Raw genomic sequence first — 27,308 nt, 5'->3', positions numbered from 1 at the left:
CTGTCTATGTGTCAGGGTCCTCCCTGTCTGTCTGTCTGTCTATCTGTGTGTCAGGGTCCTCCCTGCCTAGCAGCTTGTAGGGAGATGGGCCCACTTCTGGCCCTGGAATTTTCATTTAATAACCTGTGGCCTTGCCTCTGAGGGCAGCTTTATTCACCTACCAAGGTACCTCCATTCAAATTATTATTGTTTTATGTTTTCATCAGCTTGTAAAGGTCAGCCTTCCTTGTGTATTTTTCACATATTACTAGTTTGGGTTGTACTCCTCCCGTCTCCCAAGTGTTTTCTAATCTTTGAAGCGAGCACCTGCTCCCGACACACTCCACTCTCCCCTCTTACTGTGAGGAATTGTAGCCTTGGAGAGAGGAGAAGCTAGTGTGCTAATTCCTGTGGGTCCTGTGGATATTCAGAGTCAGTTTCACTTCCAGAGGTTGTGCCTGGTCTTCAGATGTTGATTCCTTTGCTATACCTTCTTCCTGGATTTTACAGATATGTATGTATGTATGTATGTATGTATGTATGTATGTATGTATGTATGTAGATAAAGAGAATTCCCTCTTGGCGTGTTTGAGACAGGGTGTCATGAAGCTCTCTTGGCTTCAGACTGGCATTGTAACACAGGCTGACCTTCAACCTCTGTTCTCCGGTCTCCACTTCTCAAGGGCGGAGATTATAGGGATGCATCACCATTCTGCCATTTTATGTGTCTTCTGGGGACCAAACCCAGGGCCTCATTCATGCTGGACAAGTACTCTACCAACTGAGCTATATCCCCAGCCAGGAAGTCTTGATTAGGCCTGAGGCCACTCTGGGAATGCTGGGATTTTTGTTGTTGCTCTTGTGACAGAAAACTTGACCCATTGGGGCTTACTTTTACGTTATTGTTTTCGTGAGTAATAACATTTTAACATCCCTGTTTATGTGTGAAGAGAAATAATGTTTACAGTAGAGTTCATCCAGAAGAGGCTTTTAGCACCTTCCCGTCTCTCTTGTTACATCACCTCCTCTTCATTTTCCTGTTTCCCTCTGTGTTTTATGATTTTTCCTTCCTCGTCTTCTCTGAGCTTCCTTTCCTCTGTCTTCCCTGAATCATTTCTTTGCACAGGAGCCACCGGTGTGTGACGGGACAACCCACAGCTTGTCAACATCTTGGCTCTGCTGTGGTGATACTTGGGCATCTCATTTGCCATCTCAATTCTTAGTATTCTGGGTCTTGAACATGGGCGTGGAATACGATAATGAGGTGTTTTGTTGAATGTAGCATCAAATGGGATCTTCGAGGTGAGCGTGCGCTGGGGTGCAGGGTCCCAGTCCAGTCCCAGTCTGGACTCCCTGCTTCTTCAGCTGCCCTCTCCTTCCCCTCTCCTCTTCTGCTCTTCATTTCCTCCCGTCTTCCATTCTCCCACCTGCCCTAACTTTACGTATTTAGCAACAGTCTAGCAGTCACCCCTGTTTGGTGTTTTGAAACAGGATCTCCTTGTGTGGTGCAGGGTTCTCCCACTACATTGGCATGAGGACGTTATGTCAGGAGCAGACCAACATGTTTGTGTCTTTCCTCGACGGCAGAGTGTAGTAAGTGATAAATAGGCTATGTGGATTTTGTCGGCAGCAGTTGGCCAAGCAGTGCTGATTTCCTCCACAGCCTGTCGAGACACAAGGTTCTTTCATTCCAGTCCTAATTGCTAATAGTCGCTCTCAGGTCACACATTGCACATCCCCGCAAGACCCTTGGTTTTTAGATTGTTTAATCTCCCTACCTGTGTATATGTGTGTGCTGCAGAGTGGCTAGATAAAGCTCATAGACACTCAAAATAAAGTGTTTTTTTTTTTTTAATTTTTCTTTTTCCCCTGTCAGCTTCTGTTTCTCAGGCCTCCTTAAACCCTGCTGTGGCTTTTTAACCCTTTGTAGCCATTTCTAGAATCTGTCCCTCAGTTCGATGCCTCCAGTAAGTTCTTGGGCCTGGCTTTCCTGTTGTGACTGTTATGCCCATGTGTTCCTACAGTCCCAATATACTTTCAGCACTCAGCCTCCCAAGTGCTGGGGTTAGAGGTACACTACCACACTTGGTTTGTACCATGCTTTCTCATCCTCACCCTTGCATTGGTTCTAAGGGGCCTCCTAGCTCGTGTGTGCTTCCGATACACAGTTTCTTGGCGGCAGTATCTATAGTTTTCTAATCGGATTTTTGAGGGTTTTTATGTCATGTCTCCCAAGAAGGTATGATGTGTTGGTTATGATCTAAATAGTGAAGGATTGGCATTGGAAAATGAAATGTGTATTTCAGTTTACTGGTAGGATTGAGAACTAAACTGTTTTAAGTTTTCTTTTTCTTTCTTTCATTCCTTATCTATTTACTTACTTTTTTATTTTGAGGCAAGATCTCAGGTATCCTGGCCTGGCCTCAGACTTGCATGTAGCAAAGGGTGACTTTGAATCGATTGTCCTGCAACTCCATCGCCCTCCCCCGCTGAGATCGTAGGTGTGCCCTGCCGTGCCTAGTTTAGGCAGTGCAGGAGATGGAGCCTCATGCATGCTAAGCAAACGCTGCATCAGCTGAGGCCACCCCCAGCCTGCTCAAGCTTCAGTCAGAGCTTCCTTTGCTGTTCCCACTAGTGAAACAATTGATCCGGTTACGATCATCACATTGGGAGCCTGTCGCAATACCAGCACTTAGAAGTTAATGAGCCGTGTGAATATTAGATTGTAGTTGTTTTAATTGGCTAGAATTTCCAGTCTTATACCTGAGATCAGAAAGGTCAGTCAGTAATTGAGAAGAGGAAGGAGATCAGTGAGAGTGTCAGAGGAGCAAGAGAGGATGATTGAAAGACATCATGGGCACGTATAAAATGTCATGATGAAACCATTAATTATAATTAGTATATGCTAATAAAAAAAACCTAAAAAGTAAAAGCAAGGCCAGGCAGTTTACTGCTGTAGGTTTGAGCACAGGGGACATGCACCCTGAACTTGTCCATGACATGTGCTGGGAAGAGAGACCTGGGAAGTGGGCTGAGCAGAATAAAGTCATTCATGCACCAGCTTTCCCTGGAAATGCCCCAAGCTTGATAAAAAACATTCTTCACATTCAAGAAGCCGCAGAACATCCTGCTCTTGGTGTGGACGTTCCGAGGGACGGTCTATGAATTCCAGCCTCCTCCTTGGCTTTGATGTGTTGCTTGGTTCTGAGAGTTCACAAGTAGGGGGTTTGGAGAGGTGAGAGACGCAGGCAAGAGGAGAGGGTTAGTGGTTTCTGTGGAGCTGGAAAAGCAATCTGCAGCAGGACACCTGCTGAACCCTTCCCGAGTTTACCCCTGGGAGTTTGCACCACAACAGTAGTCACGTGAAACGTGTGTGTTCCTGTGAAAAGCAGGGATCCCTGTGTTCTAAAAGTGGTCCTGTTATGAGAGGTTTCCGTGGCTGTGGCCTGGTCACTCTATCGTCTGAATCTTCGATTCTCAGGCTCGGATGGGAAGAGTACCAGCTCCGTCTTCCCCGCAGGAAGTTGTCGGCGATTCAGGAGATAATGCCTCGTGGAGTGGAGACAGTGTCCTGCACAGGCAGGCGCTGTTAACCTAATGAGAATATTCAGCTGCCCCATGTTCTCCCGAGGCCCCGGAGGAAATGGAAAGTGGAGCTGGCTCCCTCGAACAAAAATGAAGTCAGGGTTTGCAACATGAGTTCATTCTGGCCTGAATCTATTGGAGTTTGTTCCTGGCTTTTAATGTCGGTTAGCCTGTTAGTCTGTGGATGTCTTAGTAGTATCTGAAGAATAGCTTAAGACAGTCTTAAATGTGAGTGATAAGGGCTTTAGTATTATTTTCTAATTGAGGAAGAAGCATGTTTCTGTGGCAGAAATCCAGCACTGAACTAACGGAGAGGAGACAGCTGAGTAGGGTGAATGCAGAAGATCTTGACTCGGGGAGGATTTTGTCATGAGAGTGCTTTTTTAAAAAAAGGCGTGGCTGGGGAGATTGTCCAGTGAGTAAGAATGCTTGCTGCAGCTGGGTGTGGTGGTGCATGCCTTTAATCCCGGCAGAGGTTGGCAGATCTTCGTGAGTTAGAGGCCAGCCTGGTCTACATTGTGAGTTCAGGACAGCCAGGGCTATATAATAGAAAGACCCTGTCTCAAAATAATGAATGAATGAATGAATGAGAATACTTGCTGCATAAACGTGAGGCCCCGAGTTCAGATTCCAGCACCTATATAAAAGTCCAGATGTGGCTGTACATATGCCTATAGCCTTAGCACTGTGGGTGGGTGGGGGAGGTGGAGATAGGGCCCTCTGGCGATGGCTGGCCACCGGACTAGCTCCAGGTTCAGGGAGCGACCCTGTCTCAGAGGGATAGAATGGAGACTGGTAGGGCAGGGCACTGCTGGATGTGCTTTCCTGTCCTACACACACACACACACACACACGCACACACACACACACACACACGCACACACACACAGGAGGCTGCTGTTTCATCAACCCTAGGGAAGGTTAGCATGTGGGGTGTCAGCAAATTTAAAACCATATGGGCTTCCTTCCACGAGCCCGAAGAGAGTCATTTTCCTTGCAAACCTTCCCCACTGTGCTGCCGTTGATGTAAAGGCAACCACAAGATACAAACTGCGGTGATGAAGGGGACCGTTCCTAGACAGCTGGTGCAGAGACTGCGGTCACCATGCCGCAGACTCAAGGACTTCTGATTTCTGTTTCACTAGGACGTACCAAGATGTAGACCTGTGCTGTGGGTGACGTGGGGCTCCAGAGTATGATCCGAGCTGACAAAACAAAGCTTGTACACCGGAGACAAGCTACCAGATTATAAAGGGTGAGACAGATTTAAAATCACGGAGACGTGAGAGTTTCAGAGTGCAGCTGCGTCAGAGGTCGTCCATGGTGGTAGCAGGGGCAGGAGGAATATGTAGAGGAAGGTAAAACAACTTTCAGAGCAAATAAGAGGAATGTATTGATGGCAAGGGGAGGCTGGGAAAGCAAACGGAGTTCTTGTTTCCTGGCCTTCAGAGAATACGCTGGGATGAACAAATTTCCCTAGGGAGGCAAAGCCACTGACATAAATAAGAAAAGAAGACTGCTTTCTATCAGGTGAGGGAAAAATGAGTGTAGCTGAACGAGAACACCGGTTCCCAGGCTGCCGGGAGCTGGTGATTTAATTTTAGCAGCGTTGTGGTCACACAAAGCAATTGTCGAGGATGTTACGCTGCAGGCAGAGAGAGAGGAGCTTTGCCTCAGAGTCCTAGTGGTTTGGAAATAAAACACAAATAGAGAAACATTGAGTTTTAAAGATAGAAAAGATCTTTGTAGTAGTTTTTCACATGAGCAAATTGAGACCTGACCAAGAGAGATAAGCGGTTTGCTCAGAGTCTCCAAGTCGGGTAGAGGCCAAGCGGGGAAAGAGACAGAACTCAAGAGCGGGCTGGCTTATGCATTTGCTCCGAAAGACTTTGGGTTCAGCATTGAACGTGGCCTTCATCTGAATGAATTAGAAGGGGATTAAGAGCCGGTCTAAAGGAAGGTCCCATTAAGAACAAAACTGATAAAGGAGAGGACAGAGGAGAGCCCCGGGAGATTTGTGTAAGAATTCATTTGGTAATGTGAGGATTTGTGTGGAAGAGGCAGGGCTCTAATTGAGGAGAAAAAGAAAGAATAGGAATTGCTGTTATCTTGACTTTGCTAGCAGGTGATTATGTGGATTCCATCTTCACAGCCTTAGCACACTTTAATGAAGTGTCAGATACAGTCAGAATCTCAATTGCCAGGGTAACCTGGGAAAAGGTGGGCTGTGGGGGCCTGGAGAGAGTGTCTGTGCCCTGAAATAGTGTTGAAATGGTTCCCCCATCTCCCCCTTTTCCCTGTTTACTCTCCTCCCCCTTCTACCCCCGCCCCCCCCCCCAGACAAGAGTTTCTCTGTGTAGCTCTGGCTGTCTTGGAACTCACCCTGTAGACCAGGCTGGCTTAGATCTCAGAGATCTGCCTGCCTCTGCCTCTCAAGCGCTGGGATTGAGAGAGTGTACTACCACCACCCAGCCCCCCTCCCCATACATTAATTTAAAACAAAGGTCTCGTTAGGATGTGTTTCCCACACATATCCTAACTCTCAGGTGGAGAAATAGACAAGGTGTGCCGAATATAGGTTTAAGACTGAGATTCAGGCAGGAAAGGTGTTGGGTTTTGAGGTTCATCTTTGTAGCATTTGAGGTGACTAGATCTGCACTATAAAAAATGATGGACCCCTTCCTCCTTTGATAATTTCCTGATTGTGATTTTTTTTAAAGATTGTGTGTCAGTTCAGGGCTTTTAATATTTCTATTAATATTTTATTAATATTTCTATTCCTGATGATGTAAATCCTTACATCAGAATTAATGGAAGGTAGCAAATTCCATATTCCATACCTATGAATGAACAAGACTTCAGAATCATGCCCGGAGGCGGTGCATACCTATGTTCTCAGCATTTGGGAGATCAAGCCAGGAGGATCAGGAGTGCACGCTACATGACGAAACCCTCTCAAAAGAAAAAAAAAAATCATTATAGGAGATATGTTTTTTTCACATAAATATTTCCTTTATTTGCTAATGATTTTTTAAAAGAGGAATAGGTAACTTCTGCCTTTAAGGACAGAGTGCTGAAGTATCCTTGCTTCTAAGTGCTAGTGTTTTACTGTTCCCAGATTACACCCGTGTCTTCTGGAACAGTTCAGTAATGGAAGAAATGACACTTTGATTCTTGTAATGAGGCATCATTAAGCTGAGGCCTTTTGTAAGCATGTAATTTCAAACTTCATTACGAGCTGGACTTGGGTGTCCACACTGGCATTGCTCAGGAGACTGCTTGTCCTGTGACTCCGCAATGAGCCTTGCATTTTTAATGTATCTGTTGGAATATTTATGAAACAGCATCACCTGTAGAGAGCATCTGTCTTCAGAGCACCTGGGTCATGAGGCTATGAAGGTGTAAGATTTCACTGGCCTTACGTGAGACTTTGCAGTTTGAAAAACAAAAGTACATGGTATAATCTGAAATTCATTTTGATTTAGTCCTTTTTACTGACAAAGTAAAGGAAATCCACATGTGTGTTTCTAGGATTTGTTTTTCTTATTGTGTATGTGGCTGGCTTAAAATTTGCTGTTTGGACCAGGCTGGCCTCAAATTCACAGAAATCCTCCACCTGCCTCTGCCTTCCAAGTTCTGGTTTAAAGGCATTCGCCACCATGCCTGAGTGTGATAGCTAACCTTCTGAATTCTCCAGTGCATAAGAATATACACACAGCACTTGTCTTCCTTTTAAGTGTCTGCACTTAGAGGGAACTATGAGCTGGACTAAGTCATCCCAGCCTTGCTAGGAGAATTGAACTTGAGATAATGAAGGTCCTGACTTCCTGATAGCAAAATGTGTAGTGATATTTAAGCTTGCCCATGAACTGTACAGTGATTCCATCCAGAATTTTACATCTAATCCTAACCCCAGAGATCAAGGTGTGAGCTCCTATGGGAGGGAGATCTGCTATTGACCTGATCCTTTCCCTTTGACAGCATCTACTGAGCCCTGATCCCTCAGTCCTGAGAGTGTCTCAGGACTTCCGGAAAGCCTGATGGGTTTCTCTCCTGTTCGATGTGGAAGGCTTGTAGGTATAGGTGCAGCCATGAAAATACACATGTGCCCACATGCACGTGAGTGAGCATATGTTCCCATATGATGCTGTTACATGGAGGTGCTAGTTCCAAAGGATGGTTGGTGACCTCAGGTTGTATACCTTCTCATATTTCTAATGCTAATATCCACAGCATGTGTGTTCATTTCAAATTTGCTCTGCAATGAGAAGATGTTCAAGTTGAGAACAGTGTTCTTCAAGCTGTACAAACTACCATGACTAGGCTCCTTCCCATTCCATAGGCCTGCGTGGGTCCCCTGCCATTTCCTTCTGTTACACTACCAGCTAGGTCCACTCCTTCCCACCCCAAAGGCCTGCTCAGTGATTCAGCCACATGAATTCACGGGAAATAAACAAACAGTGCCCATACATGTAATCAAAAGAGGCCTAACACAATACCACGAAATCAACAGAAATGTCAGACTGGCTAATATCTGGCAAAGTAGACTTCATAACTAATTAGAAGAAATAAGGAAGGTCACTTCATATTCGCCAATGGAACAATCCACCAAAAGGATATTGCAATGTAAATGTATACTCAACAAACGTGGGCATACCCACCTTTGTAAAACTAGATCTAAATCCACAGAGTAAGCCCAACAGGTGATTATAGGTGACTTCAGCACCCCATTCTCACCAATGCATAGGTCACCTGGTCAGAAATTAAACAGAGAAAAACTGGAGTTAAATGATATCATAAAACAGATGGCCCCAAGAGCTATAGGACATTTCACCCAAACACTAACGAGTATACAGTTTTCTCCACACTCATGGGACTTGCTCCAACACCTCCACGTAGAGTGGGCAGAGAAAGTCTTAACAAATATGGGAAAAGCTAACTAACATCCTGCATCCTTCTTACCACAGTGGAAGAATGCTGGGTATCACCCCCAACAGAAACTGCAAAAGTACACAAAGTCGTGGAGAACATAACACACCACTACATGATCAGTGAGTTCAAGAAGACATCAGGACGGACGTTAAAAATTCCTAGCATTGAATGGAAATGGAAACACAACATACCCACATCTGTGGGACACTGTGAAGGCAGTCCCAAGAGGAGTGTTTATGGCTCTAACTACCTACACAAACAAAACCCGAGAGTGCTCAAGTTAATAACTTCACGGTACACTTGAAAGCTTTAGGAAAACAGTAGCAGAGGACACCCCAAAGTAGTAAACAGGAAGAGAGAATCAAAGTTGGGGCTGACATGAATGAAAGAGAAGGGATAAAGACTACAGAATCAGTCTATGGTTCTATGAAAATATTAACAGGATTGCCAAATCCTTCATCCAAATTAACCAAAAGACAGGGAAAGAAGACTCGGATCAATAAAAGTGATGAAAAGAGAAATTTTACAACAGACTGAGGATCTACAGAAAATCATAAGGACATACTTTAAAATAAGTTATTTTTATAGACTTAATATGAACATTGTATACTAATATGTGTAATTTACAGGTAGATACACCTACTTAAGGATATATTAGTCTGGTTTTTTATCCTCAGCTTTTATGATGTAATCAGATTGCTGTGCTCTTATCTGAAAAGCGAGGGTCACATGAGTGAGAAGTCAGGGCTGCCTTCATGGTGTCGCGTAGATTTTGTTATGTTATGTTTTCATTTTCATTCATGTGTGGATGTTAACTTTACATTTCTTCATTGTCCCTGAGACAGGGTCTCTATGCTGCCCAGGGTGGCTCAGAGTCCTCATTTCCCCACCTCAGCCTGCTGAGTGCTGGGATCCCAGGTGAGTTTCGCCGTGCCCGGCATGGATGTGGACTCCAGATGCCTGCTTTGTCTTTTCAGAATACGGCAGGAGAATGACATGGTTGACTCAACGCCTCAGTGGGAAGCTGTATTAAGGAGACAGAAGGAAAAAAACCAAGCGGATCCTAACAACAGGCGATCCAGACACAGATCTCGCTCGTATGTGGGTTCTTTTTCCACTTTATTCCAAATCCGGGAGCTTGACCGAGCAGGTGGAGAGAGGCTCGGGTCTGCTCCCTCACGAGGCTTCAATTCAGCCGGGAACAGCCTTGTTATTTGTTGCTTTTCCTTCTCACATTCATGAACCAGTTTTGAAGGCTTAGAAGCTGGAGCTCAGGCGGAACAAAATGTCATGGGAATAAGGGCATCAAAACCCATATTTTTTGTTTACGCGTTGTTTTTCAACAAATGCACACATCCAAGCAGATGACTAGAGCCTCCTTTGTTCTGGAGCCTGGCTGTTGGAGAAACACCTGCTGCTTCGCCCAATTTGTGTCTACAGAATTCCCGAAAGTCTTGTTCTAAATTGAACCCGACGTTACTATCCTCCTGTTAAATTACCATTTGTGAGCAGTAGTCATTGAATGATTCATTACACCCCCAATGTTGAGATTTGCCTGTCCCTCCTGTTGCTAGGCAATGACATGTGTGAGTACAATTACCCCATAATGGTGAGTTGCCTGTCCCCCCAGATCAATTTCCTGTGAGCTGATAAAGTGGTGTACCTACATGCTCGTGTGTGTGTGTGTGTGTGTGTGTGTGTGTGTGTGTGTGTGTGTGTGTGTGTGTGTCTATACATCAAGAGTTAGGCCACCCATGCCTGCTCCACTTGCCAAATATGCCTGTTTCAAGTACGCTGGGACTAACTGCAAAGCCTTTCTTGATCCTGGTGGTCACCTGTAATGGTGTGGTGTCCTGACTCCTGGGAGGAGAGAGCAGTGTCTGAACAGGGAGAGGATGGACGTGGGAAGCAGATGGAACAGCCAGAAGAAAGACGGGGATGCAGGTTGACAGGCCAGGAGAGGACCCTGGAGGCCACAGCATAGATCCCACGTGCCTTATATTTGAAGGGATACTCCTCCATCATAGATACTTAGCTTTTGATTACAACTTTTTTTTTTAAAGATGGGGTTTCATGGGGCTAGAGAGATGGCTCAGTGGTTAAAAGCACATATTGCTCTTGCAGAAGACTTAGATTATGTCCTCAGCCTCCACATGGTAGTTCACAATCATCTGTAACTCCAGTTCAAGAGACCCAACGTCTTCTTCTGACCCCCTTTGACATCAGACATACAGGTGGTATACAGATATCTATATGAGCAAAAGATACACATTAAAGGAAATACATCTAAGACAAGCAATACAAAACAGGGTCTTATGTGTAGCCCTGACTGGCCTGGAACTTGCTCTATAGGCTTAGCTGGCCTGCAACTCAAAGCTCTGCCTGCCTTTGATTCCCAGGGGTTGGGATTAAAGGCATATGTCCTTATACCTAGTGTAGAACTTTCTGGTTGTTGAGAAAGGATTTCAAGTAGTCCCTTTGACCTTCAAGCTGGCCTTTGGCCTTACACTCACTCATTCCTGCCTGCCTGCCTGCCTTCTTGTCTCCTTTCTTTTTCTTTTCTTTTGAGACAGGGTTTTGCTATGGAGCCCTAGCTGACCTGGCATGGGTCTTGCTCTAGAACCCAGACTGGCCTGGAGTTCACAGAGATCCACCTGTTTCTGAAACTTTCTGAGTTCTGGGGTCAAAGGTATACACCTTTACATCCTGCCTAGGGCCTTGAATTTCTGAGCTTTCTGCCTCTATACCTCCCAAAAGTAAGGATTACAGGCAGATACTATCATGTCCAGTTTTATTTTCTTCTCTTTTTAATGTGGCACTCTGATTTTCCATTTTTTTTTTTAAATAACAAAGTTACATTATAATTTGGGAATAACAAAGCTAGGTTATAATTTGGGATATGTTCCTCTTTGTTTTGGGAGTTAATATGGAATCATCATTATTTCTTCTTTAAATATTTTGTATAATACTTCATTGAAATTGTTGTCCTCTTGGGGCCTGGGCTGAATGTTTACATGTTCTCGACCTCTTTCTTATTCAAAGACTTGCAATAAAGACCTGCACAGATTGGCAAAGTAGCATGGTAACTTTATTCTGAGCCAAGTGACAGGGCAGGCCAGATACACAGTCTAGAGTGACAGCGGGCCACACACGTGAGAATGCTCAAGGGCCCCAGGCACTCAAGGGTCTGGGGTGTCTTCATACACACTGTCTAAAGGAAGGAGGAGTTTGGTTACAGGGGTGTGTTCTGTGTAGGTTCTCTGTTTTGATTGGAAGATTTGGATCAGTAGACTTTTGCTCCTTGCACAGCCCTTTCCCATAATGCATCTGATTTTAATCATGTATACATCCAATCACACACAGGCACACGATGGAAAGTGGAGGGTTTTCCCTACAAGTTCACCGAGAGGACTAAGTGTGCCTTGCTGTGCATGCACTGCAAACTAGTTCAAGTTGAATTGGCCATGTACTCACACACTCGGACGTAAACTATAGTATGAAGGAGCAGAATCTGAGTTTAATGGCTTTAAGGGGTAAAGGAACGAGAAAGTTATTTCATTGTTGAGAGTTGGGTGTGTATGTAGCCTGATGCAGGTAGGAGTCCTAGGGTACGGACAGCTTGTTGGGTACATTGTTGAGAGGTGTGTGTGTGTATGCGTATGTGTGTGTGTGTGTGTGTGTGTGCGCGCGCGCGCGCGCGCGCGCGCGCGCCCGTGCCCGTCATCCCCCGAACAAGCATTAAACTGAAAATGACTGGTCTTATCTATAAATGTTATGAAGCTCAATATTATCTAGTGTATTTTTCAGTTCCATTTCTATGGCTTTTGTGTTTGATGCTGTGATATATACATAAAATAGGGCCAGGTTTTTCAAGTTTCTCCTTGAAACTGCTTTCCCTATGAGTAAACCTGACTCCTTGGGTTGTACGGGAGAGGCCCTGCCCTGGGCCCTCAAACAATAGTCTCTGTGTGTGTGTGAGTGGGCTCCACCGCCCCCTGGTGGCCTCCTTGTGGTACTATTTTTACTGACAAAACTGTTGATCATGTGATCAGTAAGGCTGCCTATGAAGTGATGGGCTCAATAAAACACAAAATCCAGCTTAGGTGAATATTCAGATAAGTTCCTGGATGCTCCTGTGCAGACTTCCCCAGCTGGGCTACTGGACTTCATGTTCCTGATTAGGACGGGAAGGGAGGAAGGAGGAATAAGATGTTCCCTAATTTCACTTTTTCTGACCATTAAGGGGTATCAGAAGAAGTACTAAGAATTGGTTAGGTGCTTTGAAGTCTCTAAGTAAATAGAACTCTTGTATTTACATATTTTCCAACTTTAAATTCTCTTTTAGAGATGCAGTTAGCTTAAAGATGACAGAATAATATACCATGTTTGTTATTTGAAGTCAATATTGTATAGTATATATTATGACATAGTTATTTTGAGACTACGTAGCACAGACTGGCCTTGTGGTTTTGATTCTCCCCCCTAGCTGCCCAAGTGCTCGGATTACAAGCTAATCTGTACAAACTTATTTCTCTGATTGATTTGAAGTGTAGGCAGAGATGCTTTTGAAAAATACTGGTAGCATGTTTATATTTGGCATATTTTATATCTATGGATAACTGAGGGACTTCTTTGAAGAGTTTAGACAGAGTGTCCGCATAAGTTTGTTTTTTATTTTAAGACAGAGTCTCATGTAGCCCAGGCTGGCCTGGAACTCAACATGTAGCTGAGGATGGAGTTGTTCATCTGCTGAGTGCTCAGTTTACAGGCATGTGCGGCCACGCCTGTCTTATGTGTGCTGGCATTGAGCCCAAGGCGTTGCGCACACTAAGCAGCTCTCCCATTGAGCTGTAGGCAAATGGCTATTAAAATTTCACGGTTTTCTAAACCCACAAAACTGTATTGAACTGTAGACAATATAAAAATTATATGTGCAGATACCAACATAAAGTAACATACCCACCGTTTTGGTGGCTGGTATTTGTATATCACAGGTGGTCTAGCAGTCATAGGAAATTGGCATTTTTCCCCCCAGCTTTTGAATTTCCCCATGTCCTGAGCTCTTTGAAGATAGTGGGCATTTTAGAACCCAGTTTCCTCAGAATACTGCCCTTTTAGGGCCATAGGACATGAAGGCACAGACTAAATGCCAGAACCTCTTAGGTCCAGAATGTATGGCGTAGAGGAACTGCCCATCCAGGCCGAGGCAGCTTTCCTGCTAAGTTTTTGGAGACAGAATGATTGGCATCTTGAATAGGAATCACAAGACTTATTATTTACACATGAAAAAGTTCTTAAATGCTGCCCCCCCCACTCCCTTTTTACCCCCCCTCCCCCGTCATAAGCTAAAGAAGTCTTCTGGTTAAAGTACAGACACAAAGGCAGAAATAAGAAGCTAACGTTACCCGAAGCTCCAGCAGTCAGGAGAATCCCCGCTGCGGTTGGTCGGGCCTTTGTTGTTTCTTGGTGTGTCTGGGCATGCAGCACTGGATGGAGGTCTGATGCAGGAGTTGCATGTGTTTGGCTATTGCTTTATCACAGAGCAATATGCTTACCCTTTTACCAGGTTGTTAGCTGTGTGGATGTGTGCGTTTGAATTAGGTTGCATTTCTTTTGAGTGCATGTGTGTGTATTTACATGTATTGGAACATGTATGCCATGGTGATCATGTAGAAGTCAGGGGACGACCCATGAGAGTTGGTTTGTCCCTTCTATCTTGGGTCCTGGGGATGGAACATGGGACCCCAGCAGGTGCTTTTACCTGCTGAGTCATTGCGTGCGCACGCACGCGCGCACACATACCCCTTTTCAAATAATGGTTCCTGTTTGGCAGGGTGGTCATGGACTGTATGTTCCTTGCACGTGGTTTTCTTTCTCCTCATCTTTTGTAAAAGCATTAAGCTTGGAACCTCAGGCTTTCAGATCACACCACCCTTTACTCTCTCGTCACCGTCATCAACTGTGACACAGGTCCCACCCACCTTGCTTTTAATATCTAACCTCCGCCTGCTGTCAGCGTTGTCTCTGTAGCCGCACACTGGATCTTACACTAACGTATCCAGTCACTTCTGCCACTCAGCTTTAGCTACGTTCAGACTTGTTTTCAGTCTGTTCTTTGTTTCTTCCCGGGACACTCGGCAATGTCTATAGTCATTTAACAGTTTTAATTACATTTATTTATTTGTGTGTGTTAGGGGGCAGGGTGGGAATTATGTGCCAGATCATGTGCGTGGAGGCCAGAGAACAGCCTTTTGGGAGTTTCCACCATGTAAGTTCTAGGGATCAAACTTGGGTCATCAGGTTTGGTGGCAAGCTCTTTACCTTCTGAGCCTGCTCCTGGGCTCCCCAGAGTCATTTCTGCTGTTAACACAAGGGAGGCTACTGGCTTCTAGTGGGTAGATGCTGTGGGTGTCACTGACCTCATCTTACAAAGCACGGGGAAGCTCCCGAAGTTATTTGTAGCTGAAATTTTTCCTGTCCTGCCTGGTCCTGCTGCCGTTCGGTCTCAAGTAAATACACAGAGGCTTATATTAATTACAAACTGTTTGGTCTATGGCTCAGGCTTCTTACTACCTAGCTCTTTCATCTTAAATTAACCCATTTCTATTAATCTGTTTTGCCACGTGGCCATGGCATTGCCGGTCTGCTGGCATGTTGCTCCTTGGGCAGCAGGCTGGCCTCTCCCTGACTCCACCTTCCTTTTTCCTGTATCTCTCTTGGATTTCCAGCCTGGCTATAAGCTGCTGCTGATGTTGCTGCTTCTGCTGCTGCTGCTGCTTCTGCTGCTGCTTCTTCTTCTTCTTCTTCTTCTTCTTCTTCTTCTTCTTCTTCTTCTTCTTCTTCTTCTTCTCCTCCTCCTCCTCCTCCTCCTCCTCCTCCTCCTCCTCCTCCTCCTCCTCCTCCTCCTTCCTCTTCTTCCTTTTCTTCCTCTTCCTTCCTGTTTTTATTTTATTTTATTTATTTTATTTTATTTTATTATTTTATTTTATTTTATTTTATTTTATTTTATATTATTTGGGATAGGGTTTCTCTGTGTAGTTTTAGTGCCTGTCCTGGAACTCGCTCTATAGACCAGGCCAGCCTCGAACTCTCAGAGATCTGCCTGGCTCTGCCTCCCGAGTGCTGGGATTAAAGGTGTGCACCACCACTGCCCAGCCAGAGCAGCTTCTTTATTAACCAGTGGTAGCAACACATATTCACAGCATTCAGAAAGACCATCCCACAGCAAATACTGCTCAAATATTAGCAGTGCTGAGGTTTCGAAACCTTCCTGCACCATGGAGACAGCTAACTAGTCCTTCTTGCACCTCCCTGTACCATGAAGAGAGCTAACTAGTCCTTCCTGCACTTCCCTGAAAGAACAGCTTATCAGCAGAAGAGTACCTTGGCCTACACATCGTATGATAGACTGTTGAGTGGCCTCCAGTGAGATCCGCATGCTGACCCAGCATGCTGGGGTGGAAGAAGAGCTTAGTACTCTGAAATATTTGCACCTTCTTGGTATCATTTAACAGACTACCCCAGGAGATCAGATGGGCCAAGTGTAGGAGAGGCAGGTTTGTTCAAGAGACCTTTCAGAACCATTTGTATGGTTTTTTTTTTTTTTTTTAAGCATACGGTTTTATATAACAAAATCTGTGGCCAACATCCTTCTGGGTCAGACACCAAGACTTTGTCCCCTGTCCCTTACCACATTTCACTCCTTTGGATTGGACCAAAAAAGCAGATTTTTGTTTTCCCGCCCAATCCACACATGCAAAGGAGAAACCGGAGTAAATTCTGTAGCTAAGTAAATAGCTTATTGTATTCTGTGGATTCAGCAGGCCCTGCCAGAACGCATGAGAGAAAAATGAAAGCCTTGGTGATATTGTATGCTGGAAGCAAACTGAGCCTCAGTGTAAAGTTCCACAGGGTGGGTTTATCAGTGGCTTAACTCTTGGCCTTGTTCGTTGTTAGGGCTTAGGACTTTCCTTTGGGCCTCTTAATAGATCTCTTTCCTCCAGAGGGTACTGAAGAGTCCCATTCTGTGACAACAACTGAAATAATTTTACTATTCCTTGCTATTATGGGGGTTAACAGTTAACCCGATGGAGAGGATGGATGGACACAAACAGTAACTTCAGCTTTCTTCTTTTAGGACTTTCAACATAATGGTCTAATTTCTATCCCAGGAGGTCTTCAGGGAGGAGAGGGCAGCTGGAACAGAGGCCACAGAGAGGCTCTGCTCCCATGTGGCCTAAGTTTGGTGAAGAACTTGAGATGTCACACGAAAGGGGGACTTTATTGTACCTCTTGCCTTTCCCTCATGGCTGTTGCTAGTACTAGGTCATCAGAGGCCATGTTGAGAGCCTTCACAATGGCTGAAAGAAATGAGTTCTTTTCTGCTCGAAAATAGCTAGTGGGTGGCGCGTGAAATGGCTGTGCAGATCAGGGCTACCTGCCGCCTAGCCTGAGGACCTAACCTTGGGACCAATACGGTGAGAGCAGAGGGCCGACTCCTGCCAGCTGCCCTGAGTGCACACGAGGCACACGTGTGCACTCATAAATAAATGTAATAAAAAGTAGACAGCAAGGTCCAGAACCAGAGCCCCTGGACCACTGTCCAGTGTCCAGTCACAACAGTTGGGGTTTGCACACCTGTCCCCAAAGTTCTAAGCTCTGTCCTTTCTTCCTTTTTGTTTTTTCTTGTGATACGTAGGGGCTTGCTATGTGGCCCTGGGTGGCCAGGCTGGCATCAAACCTGTGGTGAGCCCCCTGCGCCTGCCTCTGAAGTACTGAGATTGTAGGGCTGTGCCACCAAACCTGGCTTCTAGGCTCTTTCATTCACGAAGCTCTGGCGATGCCTCACTTTTATGTGAGTTTTTTGGGTGACACCGGCCAATAAATTACCCGTCGTCTTTCCACTGGTCATTGTGGTAGCCCTGGCTGCTCATGAGTCCTATCAGCAGCCAGATGTCGAGTAAGACCTCACAGAAGTATTCAGGGAACTCGGGGGTTTGTGAAGGCCACATGTTGCAGAGGTGAATTGTGTTTCATTTATTTACAGAAGAAGTCCGGATGTCCAAGCGAAAGAGGAGCTGTGGAAGCATATTCAGTAAGTAGTGGGTCTCCCCGAGTGTGCAGGGTTAGAGTGTCTGTGGGGGCCACACACACACACACACACACACACACACACACACACACACACACCACACACACACATACACACATACACACACATACACCACACACACACACACATACACCACACACACACACACACACACATACACACCACACATCCACACCACACACACACCACACACATACACCACACACACACCACACACATACACATACACCACACACACACACACACACACACACACACACACACACACACACACACGAGTGTTTTGTTTGCGTGTATATATGTGTACCACATGCGTACCTGATGGTCCTGGATTCCCTAGAACTGGAGTTATGGATGTGAGCTGCCATGTGGGTGCTGGGTGCAGAACTTGGGTCTTCTGCAAGAGCAGCCAGTGCCCTTAATTGCTGAGCCATCTGTCCAGCATGGCATGTGCAGCTTTAATCAGTTGTAAGAAAAACCAGTGCCACTCCAAGGAGCCTCTGTGGGACACCCCAGCAGGTCCCTGTGCTCCTGACTCTGTGTTGTCTGATGCTGACACTCTTGACAGTGGTGTCAGGGGCCGGACACCAGCAGCTGTCCCAGGCTGCACCCGTTCCTCCTCTCCAGGGTCACTAGTTTGCCTGTAAATGCACCTCAGCTAGGCCAGTCATTTACAAGGATACAAAGGAGCAAATCCATATAGAAAAGGACACCGCTTAGCCATGGGGAAATGGGGGCCCCAAGGGGTGTGATTATAGAAAGGAGGGAAAGAGGGTCTCCCTTTCAGAAAGGAGGGAAAGAGGGTCTCCCTTTCTTCCTTGAACACATTCTAGTTTTCTCAGCGTTGTGCACGTCATACGGGAGTACTGCTTTCACTAACCCCACGTTTTGAGACAAGGGCAGAAAGGGGACGCTCGTCAAGTGGAGGAGGTATTAGGGTGAATGCAGGCGTGACAGCTGTGACCTCACTGCTTACTCTCTCGTAGGAAGGAACTTGTGGATCCATCTGGACTGTCGGAAGAGCAGCTGAAAGAGATCCCGTACACTAAAGTAGAGTGAGTGTGCCCCTCGGGAAGTCTTTGCAGTTGTATTAGTGTGACAGTTTTATTTGCTGTGACAATACACCTCGACCAAGGAAAGTTATATAAGAAAGTGCTTAATTTGGCCGACGGTTCAGAGGGTTAGGATCCTGCTTAGAGTCCGGGACGGCAGGGCAGAGGTGGCAGGAACAGCCGACAGCTCATCCTGACCCACAGTAGGAAGCAGGGCACACTGGGATGGCTCCAGTCACCGAAACCCCAAGCCCACCCTGGAGACCCCCCTCCAGTAAGGCCACACCTCCTGGTCCTCCCCAGAAGTTCCAGCGGGGCACTAAGCATTCAAACCCGAGCCCGTGGGGGCCGTTCCCATTCAACCTACCAGAGAAGGGAACCGTGTATTCTTGCTCTATGTTCCATGCAGTGTTTCAGTTTGTACATTAGTTAAAGATTAAGGGAAGAGGTAGAAAAGGTAGCTGTAACTATCCTCTCTGTGTGGTGGCTCAGGTTTCTGATCTTTGAGCTTGGGAGGTGGAGGCAGGAGGATTGACACAAGTTCAATGCCAGCTTGGTCTCTAGTGAGTTCAGGCTGGGCTGGGCTAGAGTGAGAGATCCTGTCTCAAACAAATGACACCCATAAACCCGCTCTTGTTCTGTCCTCCATGACTCTCCTGCTTGTTTGTGAGTGAGTGAGAAGTTACAATGAATGATGAATGGTGTCCATTCTAAATATTTTTATTTTTGCTGAGATATTCATTGATAACAAGTCAGCTTTATTGAATATTTTAACACTAGAATTATATTCACTACAAAACCCGGTCCCTGTGAGTTCAAGTGAGTCCCCTGAACAGGCTTTGTGAACACTTAGTAGGAGTCTCCATGCTCCAGCCCAGGCTGCTGAGCACATATTGGCTGTTTTCTGCCTTATAATGGGTCAAGGAAAACTGTCTTTGACTGTGTAGATGGGGGCGGGCACCACAGCCTAGAACTTGAGTGCCCCACCCTCCTGCCTCCTCCTGAGATTACAGGTGTGCTCTGCCCGGCCTAACCACTAAAGTTGAAGTACTAATGAGAATTCACTTGGATTCTCTTCGGGAATACGGAAGGAGTACACTCACTGCTTTATTTCCTTCTATAACCCACTTTCTCCCATCCAGGAAAACTCTCAGCCTCTTCCCACTGGCCAACCTCTTCTCATGATCTTTTTCATTTATTAAGCTACTTTATCAATGTGTGTGCCACTTACAAGTGGCAACTTGTAAATCAGCAACTTGTGGGAGTCAGTTCTCTCCTCCCATCATGCTGGCCTGAGACCCAAACTTAGGCCAAGCTTGCCAGCCCTCTTACCGTGATTTTTAGGTCAAAAATTGAGTTTTTGTTTCTGTTTTGTTTTTTAAGTAAATGCACAGATTAAGAGATTTATGGCATATAATGTGATATTCTAATATGCGTTCACACTGTGAAATCATGAAGTCAGGAAAGCTTAAGTCTACCACCTCATTGTTGTGTGTGTGTGCTTAGAACATTTAAGAACTTAGCAAGTCCCCTATGAAGACTGAATCAGCTAGAACCGACCTTTTCTTACAGGAAGTTGAAGCTCTTCTGTTCTCACTGTAAAGTTTCCCTCCATATTCCTGGAGAAAATTCAAGGGAATTCTCAGAAGTGTTTAAATTTTAGTGGTTAAGCTGGGCTAGGCAGAGCACACTTGTAATATCAGAGTCTGAAGCAGAGGCAGGAGGGATACCCACATTCTAGGCTTCTGTCTACACAGTCCAGGCCAGGACCCTGGCTCCAAACACCAGCAACAAAAATTGTGGTTAAACACACACACACACACGCACACGCACACGCACACGCACACAGAACGCTCCATTTGCAGCGTAAGCAGGAGAGCATTTTTCTTTTGTAAAATGCTATGAGATTTAAATCACTTTTGCTTTCACAGCCCAGAAAAGTCAAGTTCTTTAAAAAAAAAAAAATCCAAAACAAAGTCTGAGCTAGGTGTGGAGGTACATGCTTATAATCCAGCACATGGGGTATGGAGCTGGGAGGGTCAGGAGTCTAATTCACCTTCAGCTTTATAATCAGTTCCAGTCTGACGCCAGCCTGGACATCATGAGACCCACTATCAAACAAAATCCACCTACAAAATAAAACCGAGAATAATTAAAGGCAGTTTTTAAGTTCCATTTTTATAGCTTAGTATTCAGGAAGATTTGCACATCATCCTGGCTCAACTTCTGAGTATTTATTTCCTTGCTTTGTTGGTGTCCTCTCAGGACTCAGGGCGACCCCGTCCGCATCAGGCACTCGCATTCTCCGAGGAGTTACAGGCAGTACCGCAGATCCCAGTGTTCGGATGGAGAGCGGTCTGTTCTCTCGGAAGTGAAGTAAGTGGTCAGGCCTGAGGACACGTCAGCCTCACGGCTCCACAGGACAGCCTGCAGAGCTTAAGAGCTGACGCCTGTCCAGTTGACAAAGTCTGACACTTTCTCTTTGGCAGCTCAAAAACGGATCTTGTACCACCACTTCCGGTGACCCGTTCCTCAGATGCTCAGGGGTCTGGTGGTTCCACAGTTCATCAGGTTAGTAAGATTTTAAGGTACCCCACTGATGACTGTTAAAAAAATATGTATTTACTGTGCAGGATATGTATGGGCATGTCTCTGTGGTCAGAGAGCTGCTTTGTGGACTGTTCACATGGGTCCTGGGGTTTGAACTCAGGTATCGATGATTGAACTGCAATGGCTTTTACCCACTGAGCCATCCTGCCACCCTGACAGATAACATCGTTTAACTTCATTTTCTTTGTGAGGCAGGGTCTCACTTTGTATCCCTCTCCATCCTCGAACTCACAGAATCTGCCTGCCTTTGCCTCCCAAGTGCCAGGGGTCAGAGGTGTGCCCAGGGGCAAGCAACTGAGAATTCTAAGAAACATCCTGTGCTTCCAGGAATTCCTTTGGATACACCGAGCAATGAGTCTTTAACTCCATTCTCATATTCTGTTTATCAAAAAACCACATACATAGTTCATGTGTTTCCATTCGTTTGGCTATTTGTCCCTGTGCTTTATCCAACCTTGGTCTCAGCAATTCTTGCTCATATAAACCCTCCTTTCTCACTTATTGGACACCTGGAGCTCCACCCGGGGGCCTAGTCGTGGATCTCTGCATCCAGTTCCCTCAGTCATTGGATGGGGTTTCTAGCAAGACAATTAGGGTGTTTGGCCGTCCCATCACCAGAGTAGGTCAGTTCGGGCTGTCTCTCGACCATTGCCAGCAGTCTTTTGTGGGGGTATCTTTGTGGATTTCTGTGGGCCTCTCTAGCACTTTGCTTCTTCCTATTCTCATGTGGTCTTCATTTACCATGGTCTCCTATTCCTTGTTCTCCCTCTCTGTTCTTGATCCAGCTGGGATCTCCTGCTTCCCCAAGCTCTCTTTCCCTCAACCCTCACCCTTCATTACCCCCACTCATGTCCAAGCTGTTCATGTAGATTTCATCCATTTCTCCGTCATTGGGTGATGAACTATGAACCAATGGCTGAGGGGTCCCCAGCTGGATCAGGCCCTCTGAATGGGTGAGACAGTCGATTGGCTTGATCTGTTTGGGAGGCATCCAGGCAGTGGGACCGGGTCCTGTGCTCATTGCATGAGTTGGCTGCTTGAAACCTGGGGCTTATGCAGGGTCGCTTGGTTCAGTCTAGGAGGAGGGGACTGGACCTGCCTGGACTGAGTCTACCAGGTTGATCTCAGTCCTTGGGGGAGGCTTTCCCCTGGAGGAGGTGGGAATGGGGGGTAGGCTGGGGGGAAGGGGAGGGGGGCAGGAGGGGGGAGAACAAGGGAATCCGTGGCTGATATGTAGAACTGAATTGTATTGTAAAATAAAATAAAAAAAACACATACAAAATCTGCAAGCAGAAGGAAGTGATCAAAAACCATGGGCAGACTCCAAAAGAGCTGCTAGGAATTAAAAGAAGCAGTGCAAGATCCTCAAAGATTAGAGGTTGGGGGGAGGTGCTAAGGGTAAGACTAAAATCACGTGGACTGTGATAAAAATAATTGCTTCACTGATTTCAAAGAGTGCTTTAAGGTATTTTTTTTTTTCAAGCCGGAGAAATGGTGGGCACAGCTGTTCTGTTAAAGGGATGGCAGACACAAGTACTTAGGTCCTGCTGTAGCTGTCCTCCACAGCAAAGGGCAGGCCGTCCTGGAAATGTTTATTCATATGGTTGAAAGAGAAGTCCTAACAAACTCAGGCATCCCTAGGGGGCACGGGCAGAGAGCATTGTGAGGCATTGTTGGTGGCATCCTTGGGTTTTCATCTGACATTAGGAGTTGTGTACAAGTTCCGACTCCAGAAGTCCTGGGTATGGTGTCCATGCTCAGGTAGGTCAATTAAGCTCTCTTGATAATGCAAACCTCCAAGGCTCCTCAGCCTGGACAGTGACACTCAGTTCCCGATGACAGGGAACTAACTCTAAGCCACCACACTGTACAGTAACTGTCTCAGGCTTTTGGGCTCCTCTGGCCTTGCTCATAAAAGAAAGCCTAGTTAAGGAAGTCTTTTTAGTAATGACTAAAACTGCTGTGTACCCAATTGTCAGACCAAGATCAAACACATTTGCTTTTGCAGTTAACTAGAGGGAACTTTCAAAGGGTATTATAGACTTTTCTTTGCATTATTACAACTTGCAATGTTATCAGTGAATGAATTTAAGGTGGCCACACTATGTTGCTACTGGACTTATTCTTCCTGGGATTATACAAGTGTGCCCCTCTATGCCCAGCTTCTCGTGTATTTCTAAAAGTACTCAAGCTGATTGTTTTCTTCTGGTGTCGAATCTCTTTCTAGAGAAGAAATGGGTCTAAAGACAGCTTGATTGAAGAAAAACCTCAGTTATCTACAATCAATCTGGCTGGAAAACACACAGTAAAAACAATAAAAACTATCCAGGCTGCCCGCCTCAAGACCGAGACTTGACCCGGAGTGGAAATGCTGTGTGCCCCTGCTCCTTTCGAAACTGTGAATTAGATACTACCCACATATCTCGGACATGTCTTTAGCACAAGAAAATAAGCATTTAAGGTTTATGTACAGCATTCTTGTGCTGTGGGGCCTTTTGACTGGAAGGACCTTATGAACTCACTGGATGTCAGTCTTTCCCGAAACCCCTCCGACTCCGTGCACCTCATCTCCAGCACAGCCAGGACCAGATGGCTCTGAAGGAAGTCCCTGGACTCCTGGCCTGCAGACTGTCCTGACTTTTATCCCCATAAAGCTGTTTGTAATATTGTATTTTGTGGCATTAAGTCCCAATTGTTATTTACAAATTGTAAAAAGCCCTTAAGTGTTGATTTAAGTGTTGTCTTGTGTTTTCTGAGAGAAAAAAAAGCCTGTTTGGACTGTCACCCCTCCCCCATGTGCCCAAGTTCTGGACCTTTTCCCTGTGCAAGGTGACTTTAAATCGGGACAATAAGAACCTTCTGTATCACCACTGTCAGCTGTAACCCATCTTTTCCCGTGGCAGGCCGTCTCCAGCCTCCTTGAAATTGTTCCCTCCTTACTGTCTCACCCTCCATCCGGCTTAGGAGCCTGTCGACTTGTCCCCTCTAGCCATTCAGTTTTATTACAGCCCAGTAAGTCAACTTTGCCCCAACAATGCCTCCAGCTATTCCTTTGAGGACATCTTCAGCACCCTAATGTTCACTAAAACCCCTCTCAACTGGGGTAGACAGCTCAGTGATACAGTGCTCTCTCAACTCAACTGTGGCCTTTATTTACACAGAAGCAAGCCAAACCCAAGGGCTCCCTCCATTCTGTGTCTGCAGTCTCATGTCTCATCCCCCCACACCCTGCTGTAATTCTAGTCTGCTTCTACAGGACATCCTTTGCAGCTCACCTCACTGGCCCACCTCCCTGGAACTACCCTCTCCCGTTATTCCTGATCTTGCTTTAATAAAACCCAAGCCTTAGCGGTCTGGTCTCTTTACTGCTTATTCAACCTTTCTTGCTGACACTCCCATCTCTGAAACCAGAACAGAGTCGCTGATATCACACTTCAAGGCGCTTGCACAATGCTACCTTTCCAACTTTGCAATGGCACCCGCCCTCACCAAATGTTTCCTCAGGTCTCCCTGACTTGGTCAGATCTGACTGGATTCCTCTCAAAGGAAACTTTCCATCTAGGATGTTCTACTCCAGCAAGGAAAGTGTTTTAAGTAAATTTTACGACTAATGAATCCCCAATGTATTATCTATCCTTTCCTGTTAAGCAAAGGTTTATCATTTTAGCTGTTACATAGGAACCCACAGTAAGGCGCTCTGGCAGCACGTCATTGAGCACACAAGACTCAAAGCAGTATATTAAATATTTTATTCATAGCCTTGTTACAAAATGCATTCATCTATGCAGTGTCTTGACAGACCTCTTAGAAAATTTAAGTCATCCATGTTTCTGAAGATCAAATTTCCAAATCATCAAGGACACCCTAAAAGAAAAAAAAATTATATAAACTTTACTCATCTGCCTTAAGTATTTATTAACATAAATCCCAACCACAGCCATTGAACTTACAGATGTGGCGGGTTTTTTCCTAATACGCAGACCACCACATTGTACATTCAAGATTTCTGTTCAATACTACGTACTCAGAAAAAACAGCCTAACATCCCTAAAAGTAAGCCAACGGGCAGAGGTTATGTCCTTTGTCAGTTACCTTCCGGGCTAGCTTCGGGTAAGCAGCGACAACGCAAACGAGCCAGTTAACTAACACTGGTATTCGGGGGGCACTCGGACTGGAAAGGAAGCCCCAAACTTTGCCGTCTCCTACCTTACGCCTCCTTGGCTCCCGCGTGTCGTCCTGGGAGTGTGGCTCAGCTTCAGACACCCACCTGCCAGAAGAGTATGAACCAGTTCAAGGCAACCGCCCTCCCGACGTTGGGCAGTATGTTCACCCGCATACCCAAGTTCCGGGGGACTTTGTCACTTACGCAGCCTCCACACCCAAGACACCGAACTCCAGGGTAGGGAAAAGGCTGCAAAGCGTCACTTTATGCCTTTTTTGACACCACATTCACTAGTGACCGAAGGTGAACGGGCAACACAAAGGCGGCATTGCATGCACAGCGCCTCTCGGGCCGGCTCTTCCCACTCCGCAAACCCTGGAAAGGGGAAACCAACACCCCCTGCGGACTCCGATGTCCGCTCCGCCCTCGCCCAGCGGACATTTGCACCTTTGCACACACGGTGACCATCTCCATCACGGCCGGCGCTTGGCTTTCCCGCCGGCCGGGCTCCTCACACGGCCGCCGAGTCCGCGCCGTCTCCCCTTCGCCCGGGAAGGGACGGGAGGCCCAAAGCCGCCGCGGTCACTGCAGATTCCCGCGCCATCAGCAGCCACCGAACCCCAGCGTGCGGCACCGCCATGCTGCGCGCCACGTGAGAGCGGAAAGAGGAAGCCCGGCGCTCCCACAATGCTTTTCTACACCTGGGAGAGCCCACTGTCCGCGGAAGAGCGGGGGGGACCGGACGGCGGACTGTACCACGGCCGCCGCGCGCTCTCCTGCCGCCGTGTGGCCGGAGGGAGAAGTGCACCGCGGGAGGCTGGCTGCGCCGCGGGTTTCCTAGAAAGAGGGCGCGGCAGCCCGGCGCTCGCCCGCTTCCTTTGCTGTTGTGGGACTCTGTCCTGCCCCGCACCCACCCCGCAAATAGGATGATAAGGAGGTTTTGTCACGTGTGTATCCAGCTCCCCTTCCTCCCAGAGCGTTGGGTCAGTGATGAGCAGTGGGCGTAGAGCTGGAGGGACCCAGACCCAGAGCTGGGGGAGGCGGGACGTGGCTTCCTCCTCCGGATAAGGAACAAACAGCAAGGTCGAAAATGAAAAAAAAAAAAAAAAAGCTAAGCCAAAACCAAAACCAGTCCAGAGTCCGTACGTGCTCCAGGTTCTGTCTGAAATGCCTGGGAATCGGGATGTGAGTGCTCTGTCTTGCAGGCTGGTGTTGCACCATCAATAGACAAACAAACAAACAGCATTGAGAGCCTGGAAGAGTGGGGTGTGATGCTGTGTTGAGGGAGGAGGATCGGGAGTTCAGGGTCATCCTGAGCTACTTAGTGATATCCAGGCAAGCCTGGGCTACGAAAGCCCAGTCTCAACACAAAACAACAATCCACACCACTCAAGCCAGAAAAGCAGGGTTATGGCAATGCACACCTTTAATCTCAGCTTTTGCAGGCAGAAGCAGGAAGATCTCTGTGAGTTCTAGGTCAGCCTGGTTTATACTCAGTGAGTTCCAGGCCAGCCATGACTTTATAAGTGAGTTCTCGTCTGGGAAAAGACAAAAGACAAACAAACAAAAAAACCCAAAAGAACAGCATTGTCCAGTAGAAACACAATAAGGATTACAGTACTAATTTTAGAGTCTCAAATTACCAAATTACAAGACGTGAAAATTTAACTTAAATAATAACCCAACATTCACAGGAATTTTTTAATAAGGTGCTTTGATTCTTTTTGTTGTTGTTGTTTTTCTTCGAGACAGGGTTTCTCTGTTTCTCTGTGTAGCTTTGCGTCTTTCCTGGAGCTCACTCTGTAGCCCAGGCTGGCCTTGAACTCACAGAGATCCACCTGGCTCTGCCTCCCGAGTGCTGGGATTAAAGGCGTGC

The 27,308-nt window shown here is 46.3% G+C and overlaps 1 protein-coding gene, 1 long non-coding RNA gene and 1 other non-coding gene across 8 annotated transcripts in view; 1 reads left to right on the top strand and 2 right to left on the bottom strand.

The window, feature by feature from the left end:
• Epb41l4a (erythrocyte membrane protein band 4.1 like 4A) overlaps positions 1-23,998 on the top strand; it is a 204,717-nt gene extending 180,719 nt beyond the window's left edge. For 3 of the 6 annotated variants that reach the window (XM_006977927.4, XM_076554896.1, XM_042263761.2), the window contains 6 exons: positions 9,474-9,593; positions 17,543-17,590; positions 18,595-18,663; positions 20,926-21,036; positions 21,150-21,231; positions 23,498-23,998. In XM_006977927.4, coding sequence (XP_006977989.2) covers positions 9,474-9,593; positions 17,543-17,590; positions 18,595-18,663; positions 20,926-21,036; positions 21,150-21,231; positions 23,498-23,626 — 559 coding nt within the window. In that variant the 3' untranslated portion in view covers positions 23,627-23,998. The remainder of the gene's footprint in view (positions 1-9,473; positions 9,594-17,542; positions 17,591-18,594; positions 18,664-20,925; positions 21,037-21,149; positions 21,232-23,497) is intronic. The other 3 variants (XM_076554897.1, XM_042263762.2, XM_076554895.1) reach the window with 2 other exon arrangements.
• A 1,004-nt stretch (positions 23,999-25,002) lies between these two features.
• LOC121824055 (uncharacterized) lies at positions 25,003-26,018 on the bottom strand. Its single transcript, XR_006065800.2, has 3 exons — positions 25,880-26,018; positions 25,477-25,537; positions 25,003-25,134 (listed from the first exon to the last, which is right to left on the bottom strand). It is a non-coding gene; the product is annotated as an uncharacterized LOC121824055 (long non-coding RNA).
• Positions 25,624-25,757, bottom strand: LOC121824224 (small nucleolar RNA SNORA13). Its single transcript, XR_006066036.1, has one exon. It is a non-coding gene; the product is annotated as a small nucleolar RNA SNORA13 (small nucleolar RNA).
• Positions 26,019-27,308: the final 1,290 nt, after the last annotated feature.

This window comes from Peromyscus maniculatus, chromosome 19 (assembly GCF_049852395.1).
Source record: "Peromyscus maniculatus bairdii isolate BWxNUB_F1_BW_parent chromosome 19, HU_Pman_BW_mat_3.1, whole genome shotgun sequence".
Taxonomy (NCBI): Eukaryota; Metazoa; Chordata; class Mammalia; order Rodentia; family Cricetidae; genus Peromyscus; species Peromyscus maniculatus.
The sequence above is the reverse complement of the archived record's forward strand: the minus strand, read 5'-3'. Positions and strand labels throughout refer to the sequence as shown.